General features: G+C 35.8%; 2 protein-coding genes across 6 annotated transcripts; one reads left to right on the top strand and one right to left on the bottom strand.

Annotated features, from left to right (window-relative positions):
- Nucleotides 1-181: 181 nt before the first annotated feature.
- LOC113044319 (sodium channel and clathrin linker 1) lies at nucleotides 182-14098 on the bottom strand. 5 transcript variants are annotated; one of them, XM_026204207.1, is made up of 22 exons: nucleotides 14045-14098; nucleotides 13427-13468; nucleotides 13250-13314; nucleotides 12208-12257; nucleotides 11972-12044; nucleotides 11663-11718; nucleotides 10140-10269; nucleotides 8607-8729; nucleotides 8055-8120; nucleotides 6147-6217; nucleotides 5815-5905; nucleotides 5628-5719; nucleotides 4729-4906; nucleotides 4465-4620; nucleotides 3879-3950; nucleotides 3712-3786; nucleotides 3038-3183; nucleotides 2753-2945; nucleotides 1294-1490; nucleotides 897-975; nucleotides 699-794; nucleotides 182-407 (listed from the first exon to the last, which is right to left on the bottom strand). In XM_026204207.1, exons 2-22 carry the CDS (start codon nucleotides 13458-13460, stop codon nucleotides 345-347), a joined length of 2106 nt encoding a protein of 701 aa, XP_026059992.1. In that variant the 5' UTR covers nucleotides 13461-13468; nucleotides 14045-14098; the 3' UTR covers nucleotides 182-344. The 5 variants fall into 5 exon arrangements, with proteins under 5 accessions (XP_026059992.1, XP_026059994.1, XP_026059996.1 ...); XM_026204209.1 differs by having other exon boundaries at nucleotides 4522-4620; XM_026204211.1 differs by having other exon boundaries at nucleotides 4465-4548.
- Nucleotides 14099-14155: 57 nt separating this feature from the next.
- LOC113044321 (UPF0462 protein C4orf33 homolog) lies at nucleotides 14156-16547 on the top strand. Its single transcript, XM_026204214.1, has 6 exons — nucleotides 14156-14286; nucleotides 14650-14861; nucleotides 15127-15187; nucleotides 15273-15324; nucleotides 15788-15987; nucleotides 16077-16547. Exons 1-6 carry the CDS (start codon nucleotides 14171-14173, stop codon nucleotides 16174-16176), a joined length of 741 nt encoding a protein of 246 aa, XP_026059999.1. The 5' UTR covers nucleotides 14156-14170; the 3' UTR covers nucleotides 16177-16547.
- The last annotated feature ends 2322 nt before the right edge of the window (nucleotides 16548-18869 follow it).

The following is an 18869-nucleotide window of genomic DNA, read 5'->3' as shown; positions in this document are numbered from 1 at the left end:
TGTATTATGGTAATTTGTGCAACAGGTACTATTCCAAGAAAAAAAACTTTGGGTTGGTAGTAACTTTTGACCCTAAAAACAAAAATAACATTACTTTATCCAAAGAGTTTCATTCAGCAGTAGACAATTAATCTTTTAGATGACAATTCTCCCAAAGCAGTGATTGTAATATTTTCCTCAATGGTAAGTGGTGAACTGAAGTTCTTTTTATTAGATTAATTGGCAATAATAAACACATGGGGAATGCTGCCAATGAAAGCTCTTGACACACTGTGAAGCCCAAAAACAAACTGATCAGAATGATGATGATGATGATGATGATGATGATGATGAATGCTGTTTATCTATGATAAAGTCTCAAGATCCATCATGGATGCAGCTTTTCTCCGTTGTGATATCACACTCAGCTGAAACAGAAGAAGTAGTTTACAAAGGGATTCTGTACAACAGTAAGGTTTCACAAGTAAAAAACCCATGCAGCTTCTCTATTAGGAGAACTAATTTTTAACGATCATTTATAAGTAAAGTACACAGTCCTGTACCTTTGTGTTTTTGTCTAATTTTTAAAACACTTTGGTTTGCAGTAACTACAAATGAGTTAATAACTCTAAAATGAACACTTTAAAAACCCCAACAGGGAAAATAGTGAGTGGCCACTGATGCATTCAATGTGCAGGAAGTGTGTAAATATCAAATACCTGTTGTGATGCACTGACCGCACGGTGCTCTGCCTGAGTAAGACGCCTCTGTAGACGTGTGTTCTTCTCCTGATGCTCTAAAACCTGCCTCTCATACTAGGGGTGACAGAAGTGACAGAACATGACTCGCTGGAAACCCAACAGAATTTCAAACACTTCCAGCACACATCTAGCAGAAACCAAACTGCACATCCACACCTCCAGTATCTTCTGATGATCAGCTTCCACCTGGATCTCCAGTTCCTGAGCGCGCTGTTTCTGTCTGTTCAGCTCTGACCTGCAACAATCACAGTCATTTTTAACTGCTGCGATCCGGACTTGACATGCTTTATTTAATACATTCACATTATGTGTAATCAATAAGCTTGTTATATGGCTATTATTGTCTCAAAACAATGAAAATAAGCATGAGCAAGAACACATTTCAGCCATGACATGGTGTTCTGGCCTGGGTATCATTTACATCCATTTAACGGAGCAGGATGAGTTACACACCAAAGGTTAATATTGAGTGGTCTAACCCTAAATATGAGTAACAGTAATAGTGATTTTGGCCTTAGCAAACAATGCTTCTGCGGGATCTGTGAGCGCTCACCTGAGGCTGTCGAGTTTCTGTTGGAAAGCCTGTGTGAGGTTCTTGGCCTCGTCTTTGTAGCGGCTGATGGTTTTCTGTTGAGCGAGCAGCAGTCTGCTCAAACCAGCGCTGGAGTTTTTACTGCTCTCCTCCATCTCTCTCAGCCTGGACTCTAAACCTTGCTCCTTCACACACAGCTCCTGCTGCATTGAAGACACCTACACACGCAATCAAAAACCTGTGAAAGACGCCATATCCTACACTTCTAGCCATTCTATTTTTCCTCCTCAAGTCCATTTATAATGTTTCTTGCACTCAAATTTGAGATGATCGCAGAACAGAAGAACTGCACATGCTGTACTGCCTTAAAAGGTTAGTTCAGCAAAAATGTAAGTTTTGTTATTAATTTCTCACACTGAAGTCATTGAAATCCAGTAACATTTTCATTCATCTTCGAAGACCAAATTAAAATATTATGAAACCGGAGATATTTCTGACCCTGAAAACCATTCCATCAAATATGGTCCAAGGAAACTCAACATGCGAGAGCAAACCTCATTTGTTCATGCAGATCAAGCAATCGTGTTTGAGCTTTTGTTTAGCTCTATGTATGCGCATTGATCAGTGTCTAGAAGTGAAGTAAAGCTTTAGATTTGTTTATCACAAAGTAAAGATTTTTTTTTTAAGAACACTGATTTAACTGCTCAATTCTTGTGGATTACTTTTTTGATGTTTTTATGATCTCTTTTGTGGTTGGGGTATTTTTTATTCTTTTATTATGTGTTTTATGTTCTGTCGCTGTCATTCTGTTGTACTGTGGAGCTTCTGTCACGAAAACAAATTCCTCGTATGTGGAATTCCTCGTATGTGTAAACATACCTGGCAATAAAGCTCATTCTGATTCTGATTCTGATTCTGAATGGACTTTCAATGGAATGACTGAAATCATTTGTGTTGATGATGACTTGATGTGTTTGGAATAAAAAAGGCTAAATAACTGATGACAGATTTTTTGGGTTAACTATTTCTTTTACAACTTAATGTAAATGACCTCTGTTATGATTGGTTAACCTATGCAGATCAGTGTAGTTCACACAGTCGTTCATCAGGTTGGGCCAGGTTCCTGAATACTTATTTCTAAATATATAAATATGGGTGCTGATGTGCTCACAGTTGTGACGTCAATCAGAAATCCAGTTTTCTATGACACAACCTTTAAATATTGCTTACAAATATAGTTCAACCAAAAATACTATTTTTCTTATGTGGTTTCAAATATGACTTTCTTTTATGGAAACAATAATAATAACATATACATTAAATTTGTGATTTGTCAAACGATTGAATCGCATCCAAAATAAAAGTTTTTTTTATATATATAAATAATTAAATAATTAGATTAATCATTTGACAGCACTACTAAGATCCAACTAATGTGACTGTGGGTATGAGTTTTTCTGAGAATGCAGTTATTTGTAACCTGTTGTTTGGCGCGTCTCTGAGCGAGCGCACACTCTTTGCGCAGTGCTTCCATGTCTCTGTGCAGTTGCTGGTTCTCTTGCTGCAGTGTAAGTCTCTCCTCACTGATGGCTGTACTCTCCTGTCTTGCACTCGTCAGCGTGGACTGCAGCCTCCGCAACTCCTCCTGACAGCGCGACAGCTCCTCTGAATACCTACACAAGCACAGGGGAGGCAGCAAACTGTTCGGAATGCACCCTTATGTTTGACCTCTGTTTAGTTTAGGAGAGTGCGTGTAAGTTCTCACTCCATCTCCATCTTCTTCATCTTGTTTTTAGTGCTGTTGAGTGTGAGTTGCATTTCGTCCTTCATTCGTTCAGCATTTAAACATCTCTGATGGAGAGCCTCCATCTTCCTCATCTCAGGCTCTCCAACTCGGCCCTCTTTATAGACCTACAACACAAATACAAAGTGTTTTCAATGAAGTCTCATGCTCACCAAAGCTGTATTTTTTATCAAAAAATAAATAAATAGTTTTTGTTGCAATTTAAAACAACTGTTTTCTATTTGCAATGTCACATCATAGTGAATAACACTCCTTAAAGGGGTAGTTCACAAAAATGCAAACTGTCATCATTTACTCTCGTGTTGTTCTAAATCTGTGAGAGTTTTCTTTCTACTGTTGAACATAGAATATATTTTGAATAATGCTGTTAACGGAAGCCTGACTTTCACTGTATTTCCATACTGTAAATGGCTGCAGTTAAATATTTGGTTACCAACATTCTTCAAAATATTTTCTTTTGTGTTCAATAGAAGAAGGAAACTAGTACAAGTTTGGAACAAAGTGAGGGTAAGTAAATGTTGACAATTAAATTTTTAGGGATGAACTGTCCCTTTAAATCTGATACCATCACAGAAAAATACTGTACAGATTTAGTACATTTAATTATGGGAGTAAAATTGTGCATTCATTTTCACCTTCTCCAGCTCCTCTTCCACAGCTTTTCTCTCCCGATGGGCTCTTTCAATCTGTGTCTCTTTATCGGCACACTCCTACACACACAACCACAGCAGAAATAATGTTGATTTGCAGTGGTGACAGTTGTAGCTATACACATCTTTACATATGCTGATGAATGTGTCACCAGTTGCAGGGCAGAAAGCTCCTCAGCCATACGATGAATCTGAACGTTACACTGCTTACGAACACTCTCTACCTATAAAAGGAGGAAAAGAAAACATTCAGAGATGCAAAGATGCAAATAACAATATATGTACACTGTGATCACAGATTAGCTCAATGTCAAAGCACTAAAATTAGAAATAGAGCTCTACAGGGTTCAAGGAAGTACATTTGCTTTTAATCTTTAATGCTGTTAAAGAAATTTTGATTTAGTTACAAAAGTGCAAGCCAAAATTCATAGGCTTGCCAAACAGAATGGAGCAATTTGATTAAATGTTTGACTTTCAACTGAGTTGCTCAAGAGACTCTTCTCAACAGGTAAGCTAAACATTAGCTTTTTCCACACACTGATCAAATGTTTGAAACTATGCTTTATTTAAAAGCTGAAATAGTTCCTAGTTCCTGCAGTACCACCATGTCAAAAAGTGTGCTTCCACCCATAGTTATAGGAACTATAAAAATGCTCCTCATAGTACCTAAAATATTATCTAGGTATTAGGTTCACTAGGGTTGGAGCAAACCCTAATTTAACGTGTCTGAGCGTAGACCTCGTGTCGTATTCTGTTGTCTTCCTTTGAAAGTTCAAGAACATTAGCAGTGAGCACCTCTTTCCTGGTGAGCATGGCAGCATCCTGAATCAGCTGCTTCATGGCATCTTTCATCTTCTCCAGCTCTTCTGCTCTCTGTTTCTCCCTCAGCTGAGCCTAGAGTAACATAAAAACACAGCAAATGATTTTAGACTGAGAGAAGTCAGGTACGTATAGAAGAGCTCTTGAACTGGGCCTGTGCGGTGTGATTATTTGGAGCGTGACCTGTTCTCTCTGAAGCGAGGCTTCCTCAGCCAGCTGGATGGAGTTGCGGAGGCGACTGAGGGCTTCAAATTTCTCCTCTTCCAGAGAGGCGCAGCGACCCTGTAGTTCTCCCACTTGTCGCTCCCAATCCGTCTGCTTCCTGCGCACCGACTCGGAGTCCTGCGTCGCAGCTTTGAGTCTGAAAAGCAAAACAAAATACAAATATAATAATATAACATATATTCATATTTGAATTAAAAAAAGGAAACAATCTATACAAACAATTCACATTATTACATATTTGTGTGTCCATTAGTAAACAATGCAGTAATATACATACTTTTCTTTTTTGAAAGGCTGCGTCGGTTGTTTTTTTTAGTTGTTTTAAAACTTCATAAGTGCATTACTGTTTTAAGTTTTTTTTTTTTTTTAGGCTCACAAAGACTGCATTCATTTAATCAAACATAAAACAAAATAGTATAATATTATACAATAACAGTACAAAAAACAGTAGCATAATACTGCAAAATATTACTGCAACTCAAAATAGCTGTTTTCTATTTTAACATATTTTAATATTTAAGTTTATTTAATTTATTAAGGCAGCCTATACTCCAGTCTCCAGTGTCACATGATCCTTCAGAAATCATTATAATATGATAATCTGAATCTCAGGAAACATTTATTATTATTATCAATGTTGAAAATGGCTATGCTCCTTATTTTAGTGTTAATCGTCATGTTTTATTCATTATTCTATAATGAATAGAAAGTTCAAAAGAACAGCATTAATTTGAAAAATCTTTTGTAGCATTATTACAAGGTCTTCACCATATAATTTGTTTAATTATGGATCCTTGCTGAATTTAAGTGCTATTTCTTAAAAACAAAATCGCATTGACTTCATTATTAAACTTCACCTGGCTTCTAGCTGCTTCAGTGCTGCTTGTAGTTGCTGAAGTCTCCGATCAGATGCTTCTTCTCTACCCTGAGCTTCTGCTGTGTCCTCTTCCTGCACCATTACACAAACATGACATTATTAGAAAAAAATGACATAAGCACAATAATAGCAACATTAACAGTGTATGCAAGCTGTCTGTCTCTCACCCTCCTCTGCATCTGATCCTGGACATTCTGCAGGAGTCTGGTCATTTCCTCCACTTTAGTCGCAGAAGATCTCTGCTCAAGCTTTGCTTGCCTGAAACATCACACACACACAAAGCTGATCTTTTTACTACTTTCTAAATTCTGATAATTATTAATAGAATAGTAAGATCACAGGAAAAACCCATTTTCACTCTCTTGAGTAAATGTGACTGCACTAAAGCTGTGTTAGACTCATGATAATCACACCGAGCTGACTGAATTATAAACATATGAGGCAAACAGAACTCGAGTCAAGGTTAAGTCTTGAAGGGGTTGGCCATCTGGAACGCTACCTGAGTTGGCTGCGTAACTGCTCCAGCTCACCGCTCTGTTCTGCCACCGTCTTCAGGAACTGCTGATTGGTCTGAGGATGACAGGACAGACATGAACGCCGGCCGAACACTTCATAGAAATTCGCAAGGATCAAAAAAACGGAGGACAGGATGGTGGGGTTCTGGAGGTTGATATGGGATAGGGGTGAAAAAGGTGGGTGTGTGAGAGCTACACAGCTTATTAAATATTCATGAAAAGAGTAGTATTTCTCTCCTCAACCAACACACACACACAAAGGCTAAACAATGAACAACACTCTGTCAAACACGTGGTGTTCTGACTAGTGTGAAAAAAGCATGTGACTAAGACAGTACAATGATTAGGCCTTAAAACCATTGCATAACTCACTGTCATGACAATGATATCACTAATGAAATCCTTTCATAAACATGTAAAATGATATTTTTCAACACATTTTCAGTGGGAAAAGTATATTGATTTTATCCACCTGATCCACTGGATCATGAAACGTGGCTGATGACATATTTAAGGGATAAGTTACAGGACATTAACACAGAATAAAAAAGGTTTATTCACCAAATAAATACATAAACATAAAAAAGATGGTAATGATTTAATTATGTGAGAACAGAGACAAGAAAGTAAAAAAAAAAAAAAATATGGAAGATTATTTCATTCGAATAAATCTGATGAAACCGCACAATATAAACAGTAGAAAGTACAGTAGATTATCTCCCAGCTACACAGACAAGGTTTAAGCCTAGTCCCAGACTAAAATGTATGTCTGGGCTGTTTTAACTAAAAGAAATTTGCACTGACTGATCATAAAATATATCAGTTGTTTTGTTTTAAAATATACTTGAATGCCCTGACTGAACTATGGCCAAATCCTGGTTTAACCTAAACCCTGTCTGTGAAACCAGGGGCCTGTACCATGATGGTAGCTGAACAAGGATTAGCTTTGAGTTAACAAAACCAAACCTCTTCAATCCGGCTTTGTTGGTACCATGATGCTGTCCGTCAACTTTCTGTCAACTCAGGCTTTGATCCTGAGTTTGAGAAGTGCATGCAATGTGTGACATCACTAGCGAACAGCCAATCACGAGCCTTGCAACACAAAGCAAGTTTGATTTACTTCTCGCGAGAGACCCAGCAAGATTCAAAACTAAAGGTTAAATGTTTTGCCAAAGGTTAAGAGATTGAAGAATATGACAAATTTAGACGTCATATGAAAAATGAAGGATAAATAATCTTGCTCTATCAGTTCAGTGACAAGTCAAACTTGTTAACGCAGTTTATACTTTTGAAAATATATAGTGCTAGAGACTCGAAACATGTAAGGTCAGCTTTTCTATTTTTTAAATAAATAAGTGCAATCTTTTGAAACTAAATAATTTATATTACAAGATCTGTATACATTGATATTTATTTAAAATAAATTATTTATTATAACTGTTAAACTAAAACTGCTTGTGTGTAAAAGATAAATAATGATAATAATATGAATATGAATCAAAATTCTATAAATCATAATTATCATTAAAGCCAGACTTCTTTTTTCTTTTCCTTTTTTTAGCATTAGTGACCTTTAATTTGGAGGACGATAAACTGGAGTGACTTTGTGTCAGACATGTGTCACTTCTCTCACATCTGATTGGTCCAACTTCAGTTTGAGATCTCTAACTCAGGACATAAGCTGCCCCGGTGCAGGTTAGCCGTTGAGTGTAAGTTACTATGGCAATAAATGCCGCTAAAAGCCAAGCCACTTTCATGGTACCTAAAACCCAGGATTGGTGCAAACTAACCTTAAACTTACCTGGCTATGCAGTTCATCTAGCTTCATGGTACAGGCCCCAGGCCTTAGATTCTACCCAGTATTGTTTACATATTGAAAGATGAAGTCTTACTGATTCCAGCTTCTGATTGGTCAGCTGGAGCTTCTGGTTGTGTTGCTGAACCTGCGCCAGCTGATTCTAAAACAGCGATTGTCAGTAAGAGCACAGACAAAGCATTAAAAAAATTAATTAATGTGTATTATAATAAGCTTCAAGCCACAATTAAGTCAATATTTTAAAGCCAACAGCTAATATTGAATTAATATATTCAAATAATTCAGCCCAGCATGCCTTCCGGTTCATGTATAATTGTTGGAAAATGCTGCGGGTCTGTTTGTTCTGTTAACTGTGACTGCATGTAGTTAAACACTGCCCTCTAGTGTTCAATCATCATATGACCTACTCTAGAAATAACTGCGAAAATTACAGAGGATACTGAACTGGTTTCAGAAACCAAATAGGAGTATGCCCACCAAATATGTGTTTATAGATGTCCTTATGCTTTATATATATATATATATATGTGTGTGTGTGTGTGTGTGCTGAGTTTAAAAAGAAACCAACATGCATTATAAACAGACTGAACTTGGACGTGTAAAAATGTTAGTATGTAAACAGTGTAACCTGCATGTGTTGCCTTTCAACTGCGTGTATTTGTCCGTCACTTATGGAGCACTGATACTGGGTTTGCAGTCGATCCAACTCATGCGAAGCAGTCTGCCACATCTGAAGAGCCCGTTCTTTCTCCTGGAGACACACACACACACACACACACACACACACAAACACAGAACTAATCAAATCGAAGGTAAACAGACTATGATTGTGGCCTTCCATAAATGTGTATGTAAACCTCCCTCTGAATACCACTGCTATCTGATATGCAGTGTTAACTGAACTTAACTGAATAGATTTAAACTGTAGCTCAACTTGTAGAGAATTTAATTATGATGCTAGCAGTGTCAAGGTCATGAGATTTATTGGCAGGGATTACACATATTTCTCTGGCACTTCAAGTTGTTTTGAAAAGCATGAAGGAGGAAAAATTAACTATGTTTATTGAGATTTGTTTAATTACAGTAACTGCAGTAACAATTATATTTTGGTGTAAATACGCTGAATGGAAGAGATTTTTATAACTACACCAATTAAAGCTTTTAAATGTTTTGGATATGACTCAGATAGCATTTAGATTAGTTTTTCACGCAAATTGACTTGTGTTTTTATAAAAACATTTCAAAATGTAAAATGTCCGTGAATACTCCTGAGTATTAATGCAAATGAACTGCTGAATTTAACCCGATTCATTAAAATGGACAGTTCGCAAAAACTGATTTGCATGAATGAATCATATTCCCAGATCTATCACCCTTTTTTGCTAATGAGTTTTAAGCCAGAGAAGCTATTAAAATATTTTAGTCTTAATGCTCGAATTCTTTTTGCAAAACAAGTAGTGAGAAAACTAGCACACAGTTTGCAAATATTCACAATATTGCTTATTTGATATTGGCAAACCTCCAATATATTCTAATATACAAACAGATACATATAATTACGACATAATATAGCCATGCAGTTACTACTCTTCTTTTCACTCTGCTTCATTCTGTATTACCACCTTTAAGATGAGAGTGATGTCTCACCGGAAGTTTCATTTATAGCTAATTATTTCATTCTCAGTTAATTAGGAAATTAGAAATGTGAATATGAATTGGAAAGTCCACAAACTCAAAAATAAGTCACTTGAGACTTGACTTGAACCGATGCGCTCTCTAGAGAGGTTTAGATGTGATTTGCAGCATACTCAATTCTGGTGAACTGCTCCCTAAAGAAGGGCAAAGATGTGCAATGTCAGGCTGAAAGTGGAAAGCTTGATGAGTGTCGCACTAATTTCTCATTACTCCGTAATGTCAAGTGTTGATATGTAATCCTCAGTAGCACCTGGAGCGTACTCCACGCTGATTAAAACCCATTCCCTAAGCACAACACGACCTGCACCGTCTCATCACGTATTAACTAGAGAACGACGCTTTAAAGCGGTGTTAACCCCAGATCACGAGAGTCAGAATACAGGCTCAGGAAAGTGCCTGTGGGTTTCTGCCACAGACCAACTCATGGGAGTTTAGAGGAGGTTTTGGAAGAGGTCTGGATATTCACCTCCACGGCACACTTGACCTGCTCCTCCAGATTGCTAATGGCGATCGCATCCGCTGTCGTGTCTCCTGCTGTTCCAGTGGACAGAGACTGCAACTGCTTTTCAATGGACATTCTCTGCTCTGCATGAAGCCTGCAAATACAAATGAATATACACAGTTATTGCAAAAGTTCAACCTTCGTAAAAATTTGGGAATTATCTGCAGAAATGCTTTAATTGGTTTTGAAGTATTAACTGACTTTCATGCATAGTAATAGATTGGCATGAATACACATAATCAAATTAAATCAGTGTCAAAAGAAAGTAGATACATTTAAAAGCAAGGTTTTTTTTTGTGTTAATGTTCATAAATGTAATAATTTAAGATTTAATTGTCATTTTGCTTTTCTTTTTTTCATGTAAATATTGTTGGATCTGCTACGTTTAATTGCTTAAATTGTCATTTTGTGTTCTGTTACTATTATTTCTGTCATACGATTAATCGCATCCAAAATAAAACGTTATTGTTTACATAATTTATGTGTATATTGTGTATATTTATTATGTATGTATAAATACAAACACATGCATGCATATATTTAAGAAACGTTATGCTTATATATTAAATATATTTACATACAGTATAATATAAAATATAAGAATATGAATATATAAATAAGTATATACATGTGAATATTTTCAAAATATATACTGTATGTGAGCATTTATATATATACATAATAAATATACACAGTACACATACATTTGTAAACAAAACCTTTTATTTTGGATATGATTAATCACTTGACAGAACTAATTACTATACAATACTGACAATTTGATCATGGTGGGGGTGCAAGGTTTTCTAGTAGGGCCCTATGAAATCGGTTTAGATTTTTTTTTTTCATTAGAATTTTTCTAGACTCTGTTTTAATGTTAATAAAAAAATAAATATCAAAAGTATGTCTAGCTGACTGAAATCATGAAAAACATCAATTTATAAATTTTTTTAACAAAAATATATTTTTTAAGGCCTATGACATATGTTATAGTTTTTTTTCCCCTCAACATTTTTTTATTTGAACCAAATTCTGTTTGTTTTTTTCTGGATTTCATTTTCATTACAATTTGATAAAAAAAAAAAAATTATATCTATCTATCTATCTATCTATCTATCTATCTATATATATATATATATATATATATATAATTATTTTTTTTCAATACTTTGCAGTGTATTTAAAAAAACATTCTGGTAAATATACCTTTAATTTTTTTTTTTATAATAATCAAATTATTTTCAAATCGTATTATTTTTTAATCGTATCATTTTGACCATATGATTCCGTCCGCAATTTCCGCATCTCATGAATCATAAGGCCCTACTCTACACTGGGGCACGAAACTTTCTCTAACAAATAAAGTAAATTTACATAAAGGGTGGGCATCATCTTGTGGTGCAGAAGCTGTTAGCACTGACTGACTCTTATAATAAATCAGTGGCTGGATGGAGAAATCAGCAGGAGATCCATTCGAAAGCTCTTACCGCTCGTTTTCCTTAACCACCTGCTCCAGGCTTGCTTTGACGTCTGTCATCTGCCTCTGAGTGTTTGACAGGGAGAAACAAGCGTGTGAGTGAGTGGTGGGAGGAGGATGATGATTGAGAGAGACTGAGAGAAAGTGTACTCTTGAATGGCAAACTTATTACATGACAAATTCACTTAACTTGGGATTAAACTGCAATTTAAAACTGACAGCATGAAATTAGTCCCATCAAGCCCTGACAGTCATAAAACCTCACTGTAATGTGAGCATTTATGTGCTGTAAGCATTTGTGCAGGGTAGGGATGTGTACCTGATAGAACTTGAGCTGCATCCCCATCTGTTGTATGTGTCTGTCATATTCTTCTATTAGAGGAGCCATTAGACTGAAAACACACACCCAGGTCAGAAGACAAAATCATAAAACATTTAAGCCAGATTTTTTTTTTTTATTATTATGAACCGGATGAGTGTTTAAAATAGTAGAGGACTTGAACCAGAGACTGTAGTAGCAATTTTTATTTTTTTGTTAAGGCCGTAGAGACTTACCCTCTGTCTGAGAGCCAGGGAGCTGCAGATTCCATGACCACATCACCTGTCTAAATATAAAAAATATATTTTTTTTTTAGTCTACAGACAATTTCCCCAAGATTTATGAATTTAAACTAAGACTTTTAAGACCTTTGTACATCCAAGGAAACGTATGGAATAAATTGAATGGATTATACTATAAGTATATTATATTATCAGTATATCTTTATCATTGTTTTTGTCTTGTTTTCTAGAGCAAATGTCTAAAAGATTCTAATATATATAAAATAAAGAGTCTTGTTTATGGTGTAATTTATCAAAACAGTTTATTAACAGAGTTTATTATTTAAATAAATTTTTTTGGAAAGTTTTGATTAGTTTTCAAGATAAATACCTTTATTAAAAGCAAAAATAAGATTTCATACCACATTGAAGGACATTTGTTCTTGTTTTAAGCATAAACACAATTTTGTTCAATTTATTTAGTTTATATGTTTAGTCTGCATCTCAAGTAAATGTGTCTTGATTTAAGGATGTTTAATATTTGATTTGGAAAACAAGGCAAAGATACTGAGGAAGATATTCATTCTTTCTTTTGCAGTGCATGCATCATTTAATGACGTGACTATGAATTTAAGAGTTTCTGCTTCGTTTTAAGACCTTTTTAGGGATTAATTTATGGAACGGTGAATTAAGAATTTGAGGAATTTTCTGTTTGTTTTACCCCCATTGCTCAGACTTAAATATGGTTAAAATTTAAAATTTGTCATAATTTCATCTCTTGTTATTCCAAGCCTGTTTGGAAACCATTCACTTTCTTTTTATGGAAAATAATGCAGTAACAGTGAACTCAAGCTGTTAGTTCTCACATTCTACCTTGACATCTTTTGCATTACATAAAAGTAATACAGATGACATCAGAATTTGTATTTATTTAGCTATGAACTCTTCTATTTTTACTTAACCATTCATTTTGAACCACAGAAACAGAATGCCATTGTCTAGAGTTAATCTCTACATAATTCAACAAATAAAACGGCCATTTAATTATAAATCTAACCTGTGACACTGAGGGAGGAGGAAATTCATCCTGATATCGTCCCAGGACGGAGTTTAAACGATTCACTGATAAGAAGACACAAAAAAACAAAGTTCAAGTGCGGATGAATATAATGCATGATTGTAAAACTGATCATGTATCTGCACAACATCATTTCAGAGATCTAGCGTAATTCACCTTGATCTCGAAGAAACTCGACTTCTGTTGTCATTTTTGCATCTGCAGCAACAAAATAACTTTGTTAGGTCAAACGTATATGCAAGGTAACAAATGCTTTGCAAAAATGTATCATCAACATAACGATAATAACAGTTAGTCTATGGGGCGGGTAGGTAATTTGAACAATTTGCTTTACTGAAGCAGTCAGTTTATACACAGCCAGCACAAATGATCCCTGGAGACGGTCTTTGTGTTTGCTAATAGTTTACCATTGAATTAACTGACTATATAGAACCATATCATTTATCATTTTGGTTTAATCGTGTAAACGCACATTATTAAAGTGGATTATTACGAAATGACATAATCTTTAATAGATTAAATGAAAAAGAAGCGAATCTGGTGTGTAATCTCAGCAACAGCATGAAGCATCATTGGTATCTAGGTGGAGATTTGCATCGGCTAACTAGCAGGCTAACGGCTACACATATTTCAACATTCATTGTAAACGTGCTGAACAATCTTGTCAGAAAACTTAATAATAAATGTTTATTTTTTCCAACGCGTAACATGAGAGATGACAAAATAGCAGAAAGACGTAAATAAATGTAGCGTTAATGTTATAAGGATAGGTACCTCCAAATCCTTCCGCCTTGTAGTTTAAAGATCCTTCCAGCCAATCAGATTCATGTTCACGGACGCTCGGATTCAATCTCAGAGCCAATCAGATTCATCCTCAGGAACGCGGTGCAACTTTTTAAAATGTTCCCGGGAAACTTCAACCCGCTTGCGTTCCGCGCGGCTTACGGAGTTCCTGTTTTTCATGGTTTTAAATGGAAGAACTATCAAGATGAGGATTCTCGATGTAATCTAATATGGCAAGAATTCACTAAACTATTTTTTTATTTGTTATTTTATTTAATACTGACAATGTGGCCGACTGCTGAAATTTATCACGGATTCTTAGATGTTGTTGTGTGAAATCAGAAAATGTTCTTCAGTTTATGATATCAGATAAGATAATGATGGCTTATCTATGACTGTTGAACTTTATTTCATATTTCAAGACTGTCCTGTATCCTGAGCTGGGCTTAAGACGTATTAGAGCACAGAACTGTGGATATATAGACTTTATCTTAACAGACAAGAATACAACGTCTGAGAACTTAACCAGATAGTAATTTATTATTATTTCAGGACTTGAAAAAAAAAAAAGAATAATATTTGACCATGCTTAACAGTGTCTGCGTTGGTTGTATCCTCCTGACTGTCATGGAGTTCCACATCAAACATACCTGGGACAGCTTACGTGTGGATCACAAGCCGGTAAAGATTCGTTTCTCACCCGGTGAGGATGGTTTGCTAATGCAGGTTAATGCTCCTTTCTTTAATGACCCCCCTGCACCAGCCGGACCACCTGGAGAGCCGTTCCCTGGTCTCTGGGACTATGAGGGTAAATTCATCTGTACTTTTAATATAGGGCCAATTTGTCAGTTTTGGTTAATAGACTGAGTTCTTACTTTCAGATAATAACTAGATAAAGAATTAGTGCAATCAGCTGATCATGTTGATCCTTGCACTATTACCAAATGAATCTAAAAGACTGAACTTTGGTGTGTGCTTGAATTAAACACTAAACAATGTTTACCTTTCACTGATTTTCTCAGAATTTCTAACTGACAGTTTTTACAATGTGTGCTCTTTGACTTATTTTTCAGTGGTGGAGACATTCTTCCTGAACAGTGACACTGAGCAGTATCTGGAGGTGGAAGTCTGTCCGTAAGTTAAGCCTACAGTGTTTATCAGGCAGCAGGAAGATTTTTCAATTCTAATGTGTAATTGAAATAATATTTTGTCATTACAGTCATGGACAACATCTTATTCTGCTACTGAATGGAAAACATAATGCGTTTATGGTAAGAAAAAACACATTGTACATCAGCATATTAATGTATTCAGTAAAAAATACAGGAAACACAATCAAATCTTATGACGATTTAAAATAACTTGGATTTTAATATTTTAAAATGCTAAGTATTCCTGTGACAGTAAAAGCTGAATTGCTGAATCACATGATTCTTTAGAAATCATTTTCAATCATCAAGTAATTTGCTGATATGTGGTCAAGAAACATTGATTAATATTATAAATGTGTAAGACAGTTGTGCTGCTTAATATTTCTATAATTTCTGAAATCTAGATACATTTAACAATGACTTTGCTGTCACATTTGGATTTGATCAAGTACAGTTTATAACAGTAATTGTCTAAACTCTAAACATTAAACTGCAGTAATGCTTACTGTAATACACAGGATAAAAAATGCAGCGATATGAAAGTTCTTATGCTAATCTTGACCAATATCTTGACCTGTTGCAGCAACAAATCCCTCTATCATTCAAAGCCAATACAAAGAACAAAATATGGAAGGGAGAAGCACTTCTACCTTGGAGGTATTTCCCTCAGGGCATTAATAAGATGAATTCCTATGCCATCCATGGTTCTGGAGCTGGAAGGACCTATGAGGCTCTGTATCCTGTTCCTAGAGAAGACCTAGTAGAAGGACAGGGACCAGACTTGTAAGTTTAGACATCTTAATACGATTTGTTTCCTTTTAATGGATCTTAACATCACCGGGATCTTAACATTACGTCTCTCATCTGAACAGTCATCGACTCGAGTATTTTCAAGACTTCACTCTGCAAAGCATCATGGGAGAAGACTGGGTTCAGCCAGAATCTGACCTGTGGGATTTGGCAAGCAAATGACCAGCTGAAAATCACAAATGAAGTTAGAACTGTCCTCTAACCAGCTTTTTAATGCAGTAATTACTCGCAATTTGCTTCCATTGCTATGTTAGAGCACAAACTCCACTGCAGTCTAATCAAAGTTAATGATGTGGCTTGTTTTAATGTGGGTGTAATAGCAATATAATGGCCTTTATTATCACAATTTAATAAATCTCCTCTCAGTAATGCGGCACTAATCTCAGCAGTAAGTACTCCATCCAGCACCAAATATTTATGTAGCAAATGGGAATTGTTCATTTTATATAGGATACCAAAATGAAATAACCATTTCATAATGGAAATGGTAAATGTAGAAATCGAAGATTTAATAAACAAACGATAACATTTAAGTTTTCTTTGTCCTTTCTTGGTAACACTGTTACATATGGCATAGTGCTGTTATATATTACGTTAAATGATGATACTTCAGAGATTCTCCTTAGGTGGTCAAGAGCAAAATTAGTAATTATCAATTAACATTGGCCTAAACCTATCACAAGATGTTTCTTTTAATCCCTTTTATGTGTTTTTATTTAGCAAATGTCGTGCAACCTTTAAGTATCTAACATGAGCTGAAGGAAAACCTCTTCTAAAAACAGCCAGCTTTAACTCTCTCAACAAACCCACGCGTATCATCGATAGGCGCTGCGTAAACTACAAATTAGCTGCTAATAAGACGGAACACGGGTTTATAATTACAGCCCCTGTCCGTTAAAAGAATATTAACAGAGACTAATTACCGAGACGCTGCTCTCGCGCTGCAGAACTCATGACACGAGCGCACTCTGCGGGCGTGAGCTGAATGCACGCGCCGTAACTGAGAGCAAAGGTCATGGCTAACCAAAGGACGGCGAAATGAGAAAAATATTTTGAACTGAATATTTTTGTTTATATATATATATATATATATATATATATATATATATATATATATATATATATATATATATAAAACACTTGATATCATAACTTAAACCTTTTAAAAGGGCACATTTTAAGCTTTCGTTTTATAGTGCTGCTATTACTTAAACACCAAATTAATGGAAACAAACGTCATGTAGCCTAATTTTATTAACAACTGATTATGGCATACAGTATTTATAGCTGCACACATACATAAACACACATATTAATTACATATAAATTATTAACAAAGAATTAGGCCTACTGTGTATTATATTAATGTCGGTATTAATAAATATATTCGTTGTTATTATGTGTAGTTTGTATAACATGGAAAAAGATGTTACTCAAATTCATCTGTTGGGAATGCAGAGAGGCACAACACATTACTAATATATTTAGCCTAAATAAATGAATGAATAAATAAATAAAATTGAACCCAATAGAAAGAATCACATCCAGGCCCGTACTCAAATTACACACACAGACTCGGAGTAATCGCATTTGTTCTCTCCACATGCAATCTATTCACTGGGGGAAACAGCGGAGTACAAATTGCTTCTTGTTAGGAGCAGAGCGAAGTCAATCAGATGGCCTTCCACTCATGTTTTTTAAATCAGGGAGAATTTATGCGCTGACATTTTATAATTGATAGGAGGCCTGTTCAAAACTGAATGGGTAGATTGGGCACTGGCATGTTTTCAGAGGTATTTCTATAGCTGAACAGCATTAGCCACACGGAAATGGAATAGATTTCATCGAATACACATTAGATACAACCCTGAACACCGAAGGGAGGGGTAAATATTGCCACTCCTTTTAAAAAAAAATGAGAATGAATCATGTTTGTTATTTGATTCCATTATATCCATAATGGACCTGTTTACCTGTCGCTTTTGTCCCTTCCATCCATTTATCAGAGGCAGGTAATATCTGCACTAAATTATTGATTCTCATCTATCGGAAAACACATAACAAACAAATATTTTGAACCTGCAATAGTGTCTAGTGGCAGTTTACAGTTTGTTTTTTCTATCGGAGATAATTTTGATATATGTTTTGTTCATCACTAAACAAATATCAATCATTGCGCTCTGAGCTACAAAAGTGTGTTTCCATGGCAACAAAAGCTTTTCTAGATAAAAGGGGCTGTCAGGGAGAATATTTTCCTTTATAACTCTGTCATAATCATAAACATTAGTACAATACACTCTCTCTCACGCACGCACATCAGTGAAGCCCATTAAAGGCCACTATAAAAGAAGGAGGCCTAAAAGTAAAGGATGATAAAGAACCACACTCGCAAAGCGGAGGTTATTTTTTATTTTTTTTTACAGATTTTAAGGGGAGGGGAAGATGATAAATCTGAGTTGGGAGGCAGTAATAAGAGAGGATGGCAGGCAACACAACATTATCAGGCTGTTTGTGCTGTGTGGAAGTGCTGGAGGGGGAGGGTCGCCGAGGAGAGCCTTTACCCGCGCGACACCCTCTGATTGATAGTGGAATAAAGGTCGTTCCGTGTGATGAATGAATATTTCGATATAACCCAATCACGGTGCACAGGAAAACGAATGACTGGATGAGAACAAGATGAGCGGGTCCACCGAGGGCACGGCACGCAGGGCCAGCAGAGACACTAAATCACAAAATAACAGAATTGAACTTTATATGGCCATAAATGGGGGAGTACGTGGAGAGACGGGGTTGAAAATGCTACCTGGATACTCTCAGCTTTTCTGTCAATACTAAACCCATGAAGAAAGAGAAAG

This window comes from Carassius auratus, chromosome 26, assembly GCF_003368295.1.
Source record: "Carassius auratus strain Wakin chromosome 26, ASM336829v1, whole genome shotgun sequence".
NCBI lineage: Eukaryota > Metazoa > Chordata > Actinopteri > Cypriniformes > Cyprinidae > Carassius > Carassius auratus.
This window is presented reverse-complemented; position numbering and strand designations above follow the sequence as displayed.

Coding starts and splice junctions, on each gene's coding strand:
- LOC113044321 (XM_026204214.1), top strand. CDS start 14,171: ATGTTCCCGGGAAACTTCAACCCGCTTGCGTTCCGCGCGGCTTACGGA. Junction 14,862..15,126: donor TGGTCTCTGGGACTATGAGG/GTAAATTCATCT, acceptor CTTATTTTTCAG/TGGTGGAGACATTCTTCCTG. Junction 15,325..15,787: donor GAAAACATAATGCGTTTATG/GTAAGAAAAAAC, acceptor GACCTGTTGCAG/CAACAAATCCCTCTATCATT.
- LOC113044319 (XM_026204207.1), bottom strand. CDS start 13,460: ATGACAACAGAAGTCGAGTTTCTTCGAGATCAAG. Junction 12,258..13,249: donor CTCCTCCCTCAGTGTCACAG/GTTAGATTTATA, acceptor TTTTATATTTAG/ACAGGTGATGTGGTCATGGA. Junction 10,270..11,662: donor GTGGTTAAGGAAAACGAGCG/GTAAGAGCTTTC, acceptor TTGTATTTGCAG/GCTTCATGCAGAGCAGAGAA.